Source organism: Chiloscyllium punctatum, chromosome 10, assembly GCF_047496795.1.
Source record: "Chiloscyllium punctatum isolate Juve2018m chromosome 10, sChiPun1.3, whole genome shotgun sequence".
Classification (NCBI taxonomy): Eukaryota; Metazoa; Chordata; class Chondrichthyes; order Orectolobiformes; family Hemiscylliidae; genus Chiloscyllium; species Chiloscyllium punctatum.
Window position 1 is genome coordinate 23620854 of NC_092748.1, and position 14001 is coordinate 23634854.

The window sequence follows — 14001 nt, forward strand, 5'->3', positions numbered from 1 at the left end:
AAGGGTAAATATAGGGGTATCGGTGATTTGCGCTTCGGTGGGTCGGTGTGGACTTGTTGGGCCGAAGGGCCTGTTTCCACACTGTAAATAATCTAATCTATAAAAAAGATACACACTGCTGCAATGTCATTGGTGAAGGGAATGAATGTTGAAGCTTGTGGATGGGTTGCCAAGCAGCAGGGCTGCTAGGTCCTGGATGACATTGAGCTTTCTCAGTGCTAATGAAGATGCAAGTGAGGAGAATTCCATTACTCTCCTGACTTCCGCTTTGTGAATGATGGATAGGCAATAGGGAAACAGGAACAAATAATTCCAAGCCTCTGACCTGTTCTTGCAGCCACTGTATTAATATAAAACCATACAGTAAAGAGGTCCTTCACAGTCCATCAAGTCTGTACCACCAAAACTACACTAAATCTGCACGAGTCCCATCCTCCATTACTAGGCCTATAGCCTTGAATGCATGACATTTCAAGTTCTCATCCAAATTTTTTTTAAAGGTTGTGAGGTTACCCACCTCAACTGCCCTCCCAGGCAATGCATACCAATCTCCCACCACCCTCAGAGTGAAAACTCTTTTCCTCAAATCCCCCCCTCTAAACCTCTTGCCTTTCATCTTAAAATGCCCCTTGTCGTCGTTGTAGCTATCCCTCAAGGTCTAGGATGATGGTCTTCGTTCCGTTGATCTATTTATGGGCTCTCAGGTGGCTGATGAGTTCAATCTTAGCCTTGAAAGTTGTTCCACATTCAGGACAGGTGGTTCCAGATGGCAGATTGAGCTTTGGTTGTTGCTGCCTCGCTTTCCGTGTTCAGCTCCATTTGCACTTCTGTTGGTTTTGAAAGTTGCTGTTCCTTTTTGGATGATGGTTTGCCAGAGTTTCCTGTCCTTGGCACTAGTTTCCCAATTGTTGATGTCGACGTTACATTTCTTCATGTTGGCTTTTAAAACATCTTTGAATCTCTTCTGTTGTCTGTCTCTTTTACGTTTGCCTTCTTTAAGCCGGGAGTAGATTTTTTCGGTAGACATTTGTCTTTCACCAAACAACATGACCGCTCCATCTTATTTGGTTCTTGATGACGTAGGCTTCAATGCTGGTTGTTTTTGCTTCATTCAGCATGCTGACGTTGATTCTATCTTCCAGCTGATATTCAAGATGTTTCCAAGGCAGCATTGATGGAACTTTTCCAGAGTCTTGAGATGTCGTTGGTATGTTGTCCAAGTTTCTGATGCATACAGAGTGTTAGGATCACCACTGCTTTGGACATCAACGTTTTGGTGTCTGTCCGGATGTCACAATCACGAAAAACTCGGGTTTGGAGACGTCCAAAAGCTGTTCCAGCATATTTAAGGCCATGTTAGATCTCGTCATTAAGGTCAAATTGGAGGAGAGGTGACCTCCAAGATATGGAAAGTGGTCCACATTTTCCAGGATTGTTTTGCCAAGTTAAATTGATGCTTCTATCCAATTTGTCTCAGTTGGTGATGGTTGATAGATGACCTGAGTCTTCTTGGAATTGATAGAAAGTCCAGGTTTCGTGTATGCCTTGTTGAAAGTGGTTTTCTGAGAGAGCTGCAACGCTGTTGTCATCTGCGTATTGGAACTCAATAAGGGAACTCATAGACGTCTTGTTTTTGGACTTAAAGACAGGCAAGACTGAGAACTCTGCTAACTGTTCTGTACACAATTTTGATTCCTGGGGGTAGGTCGTCCTTGTTGATGTGGATGATTATCACAGTAAAGATGGTGAACAAAGTTGGGGCAATCATGCATCCCGGTTTTACTCGTGATCTGACTTGAAAAGGCTCACAGTTACTGTTGCTGACCATAACTGTGGCAAGCATGCCATCATGGAGGAGTCTCAGGATTCAAATGTACTTTTCAGGGCATCCATAGGTGGACAGGACATCCCATAGGAGTTCTCTTGATACTGAGTCAAAGGCTTTGGTGAGATCAATGAATGCCACATACAAAGGTTGAAGTTGTTCACGACACTTTTCTTGTAATTGTTGCATACAGAAGATCATGTTGATTCTTTCATGTGATGATCTAAAACCGGCCTGTCTCCGGAAGGATCTTCTCCGTTAAAGGTTTGAGCCGGTTATTCATAACGCGGGTGAGGATCTTTCCGGCTGTTGCTACAGGGAAATTCCATGATAGTTTCCACATTCAGATCGATCACCTTTCCTTTTGTAGATGTTAATGATTGCTGAGTCTCTAAAGTTTGCTGGTTTGTCTTCATTTATCCAGATCTTGATGAGAAGATTTGATGCGGTTGGTCATGAAGCAGGTTATCTCCAATTATGTAGACTGTGGCTGGTATTCTGAGTCCAGTGGCCTTGTTATTTTCAAGGTTTTGATGGATTTCTTGACTTCATGTGTTGGTATTTTGCTGAGGGAATTGTCAATGGGCTGTTCTGGAATGTTGATCACATTACTGTCAGTGGGCTGATTTGATTTAGAAGATCTTCAGACTGTTCCCTCCATCTAGAATTGATGTCAGCATTATTCTTCAGGATGGTTAAACCACCTTTGCTTTTGAGAGGCGCTTGAGCGTGAGTGGATGGGCCAAAAATAGTTTTAGTTGCGCTGAAAAAGCTTCGAGTGTCATTGGCATCTGCTAGTTGTTGGATTTCCTGAACGTTCTTCCTTCACCATTGGTTTTTCAGATTTCAGGTGCTCTTCTGGACTGCAGCCTTACATTCCTGATAGCATTTCCTTTTGGTAGCTGATTGTTGGTCATCTTGTAAACTGGATTTGCAGAGTCATGGATTGTCTCCATAGATTGTCAGATAGAGAAAGTGAGGACTGTAGATGCTGGAGATCAGAATAGACATTCCTGATGAAGGGCTTATGCCTGAAACATCAACTCTCCTATTCCTCGGATGCTGCCTGACCTGCTGTTCTTTTCCAGATTCCACTCTCAATTCCACAGATTGTCACCTTGTCATGGTGGAGAATCTTGTGGGGTCCTGAGGTCTCATGAGCGATGTCTTCTGGAGGTATACTCCTGGTAGGGTCACCCATGGTGGTAAGGTCGAGGGTGAGGTCCCTAAAAAAGAATAATCCAACCAAGACCTCAACTGTGGAACAGGCAGATGCTTCAAGGTGGACGAAGGCTGCAACAAATCCATCAGCTCCAATCGGCGTGGGGTCCATGCCATTGGAATCAGTTTGTGAAGTATCATGTGCTTCTTGGAGTGCAACATCAAGTATACTTTAAACAAATACACACACAGGATCTTCTCTCAGTGGACTATTTCTTCAAATCTTTTGGGGGAGGGCAACGGGAGCAGGCAATGTGAGGGCTGGAAGCTTCTAGTTAAGAACAGGCACGGAAGCGGTGAATACTTGATTCAGTCACTCAACTTTTGAACAGAAGCAGGTAAGTTTGATAGCAGTATTCAGTCTGAGCAGCCCTATTTATGATCCACTCTGCTCACCCTGAATGGGGAGGGGGCTAGAAAAGGGGCCCTAAAAATAGTCTGCTTCATCCCAACCTATCTGGAATGCCAGAGGGATCACCATTATGCGGTCGAAAAACATCGAGAAGTGAAACTATGAAATTTGAAATCTGGAATATACAAACTCTGATGGATAACCCAAACTCAGACCAGCCAGAGAGGAGAACTGCCTTTGTTGCTCAGGAACTCCAAAAATTCATCTTTGACATCATTGCTCTGAGTGAGACCCACAGAGCTGGAGAAGGGCAACTAAAGGAAGAGCAAGGTCATTATACCTTTTTTCTGGTAAGGACTTGATCCTGAACAACTTAGGATCCATGGAGTAGGTTTTGCCGTCTGAAACAGCCTATGTCAGAAGCTGACAGTCAAACACTGGGAAGCAGTGACCGCTTCAACGAAGGAAGACTGTTGCTTCCTATTCACCCTGTCCATGTCTCACATGATATTATACATCTCTATCAGGTCCCTACTCAACCATTTCTGTTCAAAAGTATGTCACTGGAGCTTACACAGCTTCTCTTCAGAGCTGAAATGCTCCATTCCAGGCAATATCCTGGTGTCTCTCTTCTGCATCCTTCACAATCACAACCTTCCTATTGTGCACAGACCAGAACTACACACAATACTCCAGCTGTGGCCTAACCAAAGTCCTATACAACTCCAAAGTAATGTCTGTGCTTATATTCTAAGCCTTGAAGAATAAAGGCACGTATCCTGTGTGCCTTCCGAACTAGCCTATTAACCTGCCCTGTTACCTTAAAAGGTCTGTGGACAAAAGATCCCTCTTCTTAAAAGATCTGTGGACAAAAGATCCAGCTTCTTCATGTCTTGCCATTCATTGAGTACTCCCATATCTTGGCTGGTGCAGTTCAGTTTCTAGTCAATGGTAATCACCCTGGATGTTGGTAGTGGGGGATTCAGTAAAGATAATGTAATTAAATGTTGCAGAACAGATTGTGTTTTGTTCGAGATAGTCATTGCTTGGCGCAAATATTATTGGCTATTTATCAGCCCAAATTGGACACTGAATGTGTCTTGCTACACATTAACTTTTTCATATTCTGAGGAGTCACAAATGGCGCAACCAGGTAACGTCCCTGGACTTATGATGAAGGGAAAGTAATGGGTGAAGCAGTGGAAGCTGACTGGGCCTACAACACTATTGTGAGGTACGCCTGCAGTAAAGCTCTGTAGCTGTGATGACTGACCTCCAACACCATGCTAACTAGGCTTCTTTATTTTAGTTTTGTTCTCTGTAGGCAACAAAAATGATTCAGTTGGCAATCCAATTTAAATGGAAAAGATATCACACTGCTACCCAACAGGACTCTCTTCCAGGTTTGAGGGGTGAAACTCACTATGGCAAATTAAAGAGAACCTCGTTATGTATCTAATCAGACACAATGAAGTATTTAACATTAGGCACTGGAGTGTCTAAAATCTCATCTTCTAATCTTTAACATTCCTCAATTTGATGAGTACAGCTACAGGAAACCAAGGCTCTCTAGCAGGCAAATCTGATTAACAAACGTGCGACCTCACACATTCTATAAAGATTTAAAACACCTTAATGGTTACACTGTCTTTCTTTCTAAACTGCGTTTCTGTTTCCTAAGATGTTTCCTGCTTAGTAAATATATATTCACTGTAGCATCCTGCATGTGTACCTCTCTGCAGCTTATAAGCTTTCTGGCTATCTTTGCCCCTCACCCTACACATTCAAAAAGGTCATGTTTTTCCTAAAAAAAAAATGGGGGCCAGAGTGTGTTCCTTTGCTGTGTTTTGTCTACCTGCCCCAGCCCATAGATATGGTGCATCAACCCAAAGGTCAAGATCCAGCTCCTTTTCATTCATTCCAGCATGAATGGGGAGGTTGGGTCTAGACTGAATGACAAACAATAGTAAAAATATAGAGATTAACATTGAACAGAAGCATATGAGAATAATGGATTCAATTGGAGTGATAAAGTCTAAAGATAGGAGGGCAAGGTTGGTTGGGGGACAAATGTGGAGATGGGGCAGGAGAGTGTGTAAGGGAATCCCACAAACTACCTATGATAATGGAAAAATACAGAATTATAGGCTGTGAGCTGTGTTTCCCTTGTTCCCATGCAAAAGAAAATGAAGTTTTGGCATCAGCAAAACTGACAGGTTGCAGGTCTGCAGCAAACAAAGCTGTGAATCTGAAAGTTGCTGCAGAGGGCCGAGGAAGTGACTGGACATTTAGCCAAGGAGTAACATGGGCCAGATCTTACATTTTCAGAATGTAACTTAATCATAAAAATGTACAATCAGAGATGATAACAGCCAGAGGTCTAATAGGTTTCTTGATGCATGGCTCTGGTGTATGATTTATTAAAATGGCATAAAGACTGGTTAGTGGTCTGGTCTCTGGTATCTAATTGCTACAGGCTCAAACTTTAAATATGATAAGGAGAAAAAGAAGTAAAGAAATACTGAGCGACGGTTGGCAGGCAAATTGAAGATCTGACCCGCACTAATAGAACACCATCCTGTCAAAACATGCTCTTACCTAAATTTAAATCTGTTCTTGATAAAGATTCACCAGCACCGCAATAAGAAATGTCAGTCAGGGAGGAGGAAAGAATCTTTAAAGAAGGAAACACAACGTTAATGCTAAATAATTGTTCTCAACTATACAAATAAACATCCTAGATAGTTTAGCTTGTTTCCTTTTTATGCTTTGTTCGACACTCATTCTTTCCTGACGCATTGAGTCATAATTTGGGAGATAAAATCAATGCACCTTGATCTTAACATGAAAATTAGCCAGCAACTTATAAAGAGATAGTCCACTGAGTTGCAAGTTGTTGGATAATCGGTATCACTATATTGATAATTTAACTAAAAGTGCTTCTTGTCCTTAACCTCATGATTTTCATGAAGTTCTTGCATTTTTGCATGAATTGTCCAAACTAATCAAAGAAAGTAATTAACCCTTTCAGTACCCTTTTAACATTCTCATAATGTTGATGACTGTAAAAAAGTAGCAGCCATTTTATGAAAAACAAATCCCACAAGAGATTTAAAAACATCAAATTATCTGGTTTTACGTCTTTTATGGAGATAAATGCTGAACTGAACATAAGAAAAAGCACTTGGTTTCTGAATAAATCCATGGGAATTTTTTTTTACGTCCAAAAGACATGGTTTCTCAGTTTAATGTCTCATTAGAAAGACAGGACCTTTGACAATGGAGGACCCTGTATAGCAATTGTTTAGATTATATGCTCATGTCTTTAAAATAGAGCCTGACACACAACCTTCAAAACCAAGAAGTGAAGGCTAACTGGTTGGAAGGGGGGAAACAAAACTAAGAATAAATCTATGCTGTTAACCCAACTATCAACAGTCCCAAAAACAACCTTATTAAAATCAGAACTTTAGGCAGTTAAGCCATCATAATATATTTAGAGCAAACAACAAGCTATATGTATTTAAAACAAAAACAATGTTGAAAGCGGATCATGGAAAGGTAAGAGAGGCTAGTATAAGTACTTAAAAGCATGAACCTGCTTTGGCCATTAAATCTAAATTTCTCTAATTTCTAAAACTGCCATTTCTCGATGCTAGAGTATACAGTTCCTTGGGCAGCCTTTCACAACTTAGAACTAAAACACTGTACAATACATTACAGGAAACCATACGGTTCACGTTGCCTCTCTACTGGAGCTATCCAATTAGATCCACTTCCTCACTCTTACCCTATAGCTTTAACATGCTCTCCTTTTCAAATACTTATCCAACTCTCTTCCGAAATCACTATTGAATCTGTTTCCACCAGATAGTCTATTTTTACCAGATAGTCTATTGTATTGCTCCCCATAATTTGTTTCCAAAGTCACTCCACCTTAACGCCTCAGATTTCATGTGATCTTATGAAAATGAAAATTTGGAGGTAGAAGGGGGTTACAGAGTAGGTGTTAGTTGGCAGGTTAAAAGAATTATTGGGTGGGCATGACCTAGAGAGTTTTTCAGAGTAGGTGAGGAAGGAGGGAAAAAAAATTTGAATTACAGAGTTTTTAAAAGAAACATTTTTTTTACAGACTGAAGTTGTATGGCTATCAAGGCAAAAGGCACAAACTTCCAAGGAGCCTCACAGCTGTCAAAACACAGGCCAAGCTTTGTCACTCAGAGCTGATGAAACCAAAATGCTGCCTTGTGACTCTAATGGGGTTCATATCCTAGTTTAAGAACTCCTGGTTTAATGATACAGAACTGTAGGATAAAACAGTCTCTTTTGCAATAAATATGGTGTTTTACGAGCAGGGGCTGTCTCAGTCGTGCATTGCATCAAATGTCGAAAAGTGTGGCACTGGAAAAGTACAGCAGGTCAGGCAGCATCCGAGGAGCAGGAGAATCTACGCTTCGGGCATAAGCCCTTCATCAAGAATCAGGGCTTATACCCAAAGCATTCATTCTCCTGCTCCTTGGATGCTGCCTGACCTGCTGTGCTTTTCCAGCACCACACGTTTTGACTCTGATCTCCAACATGTCCAGACCTCACTTTCTCCATTGCATCAAATGGACAATTAAAAAGTAATGTATGCAACTTGAACACAGACCAATACAGTATAGGAACAGGACCTTCAGCCCTCCAAGCCTGCACCAATACATTTCGCCCTTCCATCCTAAAACGTCTTCACTTACAGGATCCTTTCCAATGCATGTATTTGTCCAGGTGCTTCTTGAATGCTGTTATTGTGTCTGCTTCCACCACCTACTCTGGCAGTGCACTCACCACCGTTCGTGTGATAAACTTGCCTCGCACACCCCTTTTAAACTACTTCCACACCCCAAACCTTGAAACTGTGGCTTCCAGGAATTGACTCCACTACCCTGGTAGAAACCTCATACTTCCCACTCTATCCATGATATTCACAACCTTATAAACTTCTCTCAGGACACCTCTCAAACTCCTTTGTTCCAGTGAAAACAAATCAAGTCTATCCAACCTTTCTTCATAGCTAAATTTCCCCATACCAGTCAACGTCCTGGTAAACCTTTTCTGTACCCTCTCCTAAGCATCCATATCCTTCTGGTAGTGTGGGGACCAGAATTGTATGCAATATTCCAAGTGCGGTCTAACTAAAGGTTGATAAAGCTGCAGCATAACTTGCAGCTTCTAAAAAAAACATGCCTTCTAATGAAGGCAAGCAGGCCATAGGCACTTTTACTACCTTATCTACCAACGCTGCAGCCCTCAGTGATCTGTGGACCTGCACACCCAAATTCGTCTGCATATGAATACTCCTAAGGGCTCTGCCATTCACTGTTTAATTTCCACCATTACTTGACCTTCCAAAATGCATCACCTCATGTTTGTCCGGATTAAACTTCATCTGCCATTTTTCTGTCCATGCCTCCAACTGATCTATATCCTGCTGTATCCTCTGACAATCCTCCTGTCTGCAACTCCATGATCTTTGTATCGTTCACAAACTGACTAATTAGACAAGCTGTTTTCTCCTCAAAATCGTTTATGTAGACCACGAACAGCAGAGGTCTCAGGACTGATCCTTGTGGAATACCATTAGTCACAACCCTCCATTCCATAAAGCATTTTCCCACTGCTACCCTCTGTCTCCTATGACTGAGCCAGTCCTGTATCCATCTTGCCAGCTCAACCCTGACACCATGTGACTTCAGCTTTTACACCAGTTTGCAATGGGGGACCTCATGAAAGAAGTCCATGTAAACAACATCAACCACTTTTCCCTCAATCTTCTTCGTCACCTCCTCAAAGAACTTGATCAAGTTAGTGAGGCATCATCTCCCCTTCACAAAACGATGCTGTTTATTGCGAAGAAGTCCATTTGCTTCTAAATTGTTTCAGATCTTGTCCCTGAGAATCTTTTCTAATAAATTCCCTACCACCAACCAAAGGTTCACGGGCCTGTAATTTCCTGGATTATCTCTGCTACCTTTCTTAATCAATGGGATCACCCTGACTATTCCCTAGCTCTCTGGGACTTCACCTGTGGCCAAAGAGGATACAAAGATGTCTGTCAATGCTCCAGCAATTGGTTCTCTTGCCTCCCTCAATATTCTGGGATAGATCCCATCAGGACCCATGGATTTATCTACCTTGATACATTCTAAAGGTGTGCTACACCTCTTCCTTTTTAATAGTAACTTGTCTTAGAAATTCAACACTCCCATCCCTCACATCATTCTCCACCAATTCCCTCTCTTTGATGAATACCAACACCAAGTATTTGTAGACAAAACTCAGACAAATAAAGCTCACAAGAAGCCATTTTAATGTGCTCCAAAAAAATGGGATTTCCTCAGCAAATTGCAGTAAATGGGCGAGAGCTACATCCATCCCAATGATTTACTGCAGAGATTAGCACGAAAGTTTTCTCTCTTTCTGGTTAGGAAAAGTTAGCACTACTTCATTCTACTTTCCCGGGTTGGGTGTTCCAGGTCATAATGAATCACTGCGCAATAAAAAAATTCTTGTCTACACACTAATTTAGCTCAGAACTATTGTGAATCTACATCCTCTAGACCTTTCTCCCACTCAGAAAACTTTCTAAGCTATCAAATCCCCTCTTAATCAGAAGACCTCCCATAAGTGGGCAGCACGGTGGTACAGTGGTTAGCACTGGGTTAGTGGTGCTGGAAGAGCACAGCAGTTCAGGCAGCATCCAATGAGCAGCGAAATCGACGTTTCGGGCAAAAGCCCTTCATCAGGATTCCTGATGAAGGGCTTTTGCCCGAAATGTCGATTTCGCTGCTCGTTGGATGCTGCCTGAACTGCTGTGCTCTTCCAGCACCACTAATCCAGTATTTGGTTTTCAGCATCTGCAGTCATTGTTTTTACCTCAGTGGTTAGCACTGTTGCCTCGCAGCGCCAGAGACCCAGGTTTAATTCCCGCCTCAGGCAACTGACTGTGTGGAGTTTGCACATTCTCCCCGTGCCTGCGTGGGTTTCCTCCGGGTGCTCCGGTTTCCTCCCACAGTCCAAATATGTGCAGGTCAGGTGAATTGGCCATGCTAAATTGCCCGTAGTGTTAGGTGCAGGGGTAAATGTAGGGGAATGGATCTGGGTGGGTTGCGCTTCGGCGGGTCGGTGTGGGCTTGTTGGGCCGAAGGGCCTGTTTCCACACTGTAAGTAATCTAATCTAATCTAAAAGTCTTCTCCTGACCCTTTTCTTCTATTGGAGGGTCAACCCAAGTTTTTTTCGTCTTTCGACAGAGAAAAAAATCAGGGATTTAGAAAACACTTCAAAGTTTTGTCCTCTATTTCTCTACTAATAAAGTCCAGAATCCAATACAATCTACTTTTTTTAAATATAAAAAAGCTTATCTGCCACCTTCACAGACTGCCATAATGTTACGATTTATATAAACCTCCAGTTCTCCAAACGTTTACACTTGAACTGTTTAGTTTGTAGTAATTCAAAACTACCAAACTTGAATATTGTTCGAAAGACACATTTTATCTAAGTTTTTGTCTTGCATTCATTCGGGCAATTTGTAAGAGTACCAAAGTAAAAGGAAAACAATAATCATACTTTGGATGAATAGGCAAGTGGCAAGTACACTCTGGTACGAGGGCTGCCATATAGTTAATGACTAGTTATTCATTAACAGGAAGAGGCATCACTGGCTAGGCATGTATTTATTGCCTACCCCTACTTGCCCAGAGATCTATTAAGATTCAACCAGATTGCTTTGGGTCTGGAGTCATGTGTAGGCCAGACCAGGAGGTTGACGTAGAATATACAACAGTACAGCACAGTACAAGTCCTTTGGCTCTTGATGTTGTCCAACCTTTTATCCTACTCTAAGATGAACTAACCTATATACCCTTCATTTTCTTATCATCCTTGTGCCTATCTAAAAGTCGTTTAAATTTCCCGAATGTATCTGCTCTACTACCACCGGTGACAGTGCATTCCATGCACCCACCACACACTGTGTAAAGAACCAAGCCCTGAAATCTTCCCTGAAACTTCTTCCAATCATGATTTATGCCCTGGGAACATGTCTCTGACTATTCACTCTATCTATGCCTCTCACCATCTTGCACACCTCTACAAAGTCACCTCTCATCCTTCTTCGCTCCAGTGAGAAAAGCCCTAGCTCCCTCAACCTTTCTTCATAAGACATGCCCTCCAGTCCAGTCAGCATCCTGGTAAATCTCCTCTGCACCCTCTCTAAAGCTTCCACATGAGGCGACCCAGAACTGAACACAATATTCCAAGTGTGGTCTAATGTCCTTTCCAAAAGGACATGAGTGAGACAGACGGATTTTTCCGAAGTCGACAATGGATTCATGGTCATCATTCAACTCTTAGTTTCAGATTTTCATTGAATTCAAATTCCACCAGCTAGCATGGCAGGATTTGAACCCTAGTCCCATAACATTATCTGGGTATCCAGAATAACAGTCCAGCTAGGTCATCACCTCCCCTATATTATTTCTCCTTACTTTTCTTCCCTCTTAAGTGCCAGAAATTGTAATGGCCATTTCATTGTGAGAGAGTCCAAATCATGAATTTTCACAGGATATTAGACATAGAAGGTATCATAACCTGCTCACCCCCAATTTGCATTTCCCTAGCTACAATGGAGTAGGAGTTGCTGAGACTAGACTGGAACTGAGATGAGGCACTTGAGTATAGATCACTAATGAATCATAGAACATAGAAAAGGCCCCTCGGCTTGCAATGTTGCGCTGTCCAATGGAACCAATCAAAAACCCATCTATCGTACACTATTCCATTTTCATCCATGTTTATCCAATGACCATTTAAATGTTGTTAAAGTTACCGAGTCAATTACTGTTGCAGGCAGTGCGTTCCAAGCCCTTACTACTCTCTGAGTAAAGAAACTACCTCTGACATCTGTCCGATATCTATCACCCCCTCAATTTAAAGCTATGCCCCCTCGTGCTAGCCATCACCATCCAAAGAAAAAGGCTCTCACTGTCCAACCTATCTAACCCTCTGATTATCTTATATGTCTCGATTAGAGAGAAGACGACTAAGAGGTGACTTAATGAAAATAGCCTCAAGTTCCTCAACCTTTCCTCATAAGACCTTCCCTCTATACCACGCAACATCCTAGTAAATCTCCTCTAAACCTTTTCCAAAGCTTCCACATCCTTCCTAAAATGCAGTGACCAGAACTGTACACAATATTTCAAGTGCGGCCGCACCAGAGTTTTGTATAGCTGCAGCATGACCTCATGGCTCCGAAACTCAATCCCTCTACCAATAAAAGTTAACACACCAAATGCTTTCGTAACAACGCTATCAGCCCGGGTGGCAACTTTCAGGGATCTATGTATATGGACACTGAAATCTCTCTGCTCATCCACACTACCAAGAATTTTACCATTAGTCCAGTACATTTTATTCCTGTTGCTCCTTCCAAAGTGAATCACCTCATACTTTTCCACATTAATCTCCATTTGCCACTTCTCAGCCCAGCTCTGCAGCTTATCCATGTCCTCTGTAACTTGCAACATCCTTCAGCTGTATCCACAAATCCACCAACCCTAGCATCATTCACAAATTTACTAACCCATCCTTCTACGCCCTTATCCTATGCATCCTAAATCTTGCTTTATCGCATCATAATTTCCTTTCTCCCAGAAATAACCCTTGCCCTGCATTATATACCTATCCCTTTCCATCGCTAAAGTAAACATAACCAAATTGTGGTCATTATCACTGAAGTACTCACCAATCTCCAAACCTAACACCTGGCAAGGTTCATTATCCAGTACCAAATCCAATGTGGCCTTGCCCCTTGTTGGCTTTTCTACATACTGTGTCAGGAAACCATCCTGCACACATTGGACAAAAGGTGATGCGTCTAAAGTACTCGTGCGAAAGTATTTCCAATCATTATTTGGAAAGTTAAAGACCCCATAACATCTACATTGTGACTCTCACTCCTGTCCAGAATTACCTTTGTTATCCTTTCCTCTACATCTCTGGAACTATTCAGAAGTCGATAGTAAACAGCCAATAGTGTGACCTCTCCTTTCCTGTTTCTAACCTCAGCCCGTACTACCTCAGTGGACAAGTCCTGAAATGTCCTTTCTGCCACCATAATACTATCCTTGACTAACAATGCCATACCTCCCCATCTTTTACCATCTTCTCTGTTCTTACTGAAACATCTAATTCCCAAACCTGCAACCACCATTCCTGTTCCTGCTCTATCCATGATCCGAAATGGTCACAACATGGAAGTCCCTGGTACCAACCCATGCTGCAAGTTCACCCACTTTATTCCGGATGCTTCAAACCACCTTCTTATTTCCTGGTGAATTCTTATGACCTTGAATCCTCATGTCTGACCTCACTACTCTCAACCTCCTGGACACTGGAACAACAATTTAGGTTCCCATCCCCCTGCTGAAGTAGTTTAAACCGTCCTGAAGAGCATTAGCAAATTCCCCCCCAGGATATTGGTATCCCTCTGATTCAGGTGTAGATTATCCTGTTTGGAGAAGGCCCATCTATTCCAGAATGAGCCCCAATTATTCAGGT

General features: G+C 42.2%; 1 protein-coding gene across 1 annotated transcript in view; it reads right to left on the reverse strand.

Moving 5' to 3' along the window:
• senp2 (SUMO specific peptidase 2) overlaps positions 1-14001 on the reverse strand; it is a 118636-nt gene that overhangs the window by 94153 nt on the left and 10482 nt on the right. The window contains exon 4 of the mRNA XM_072578689.1: positions 5997-6072. Within this exon, the coding sequence (XP_072434790.1) occupies positions 5997-6072 (76 nt within the window). The remainder of the gene's footprint in view (positions 1-5996; positions 6073-14001) is intronic.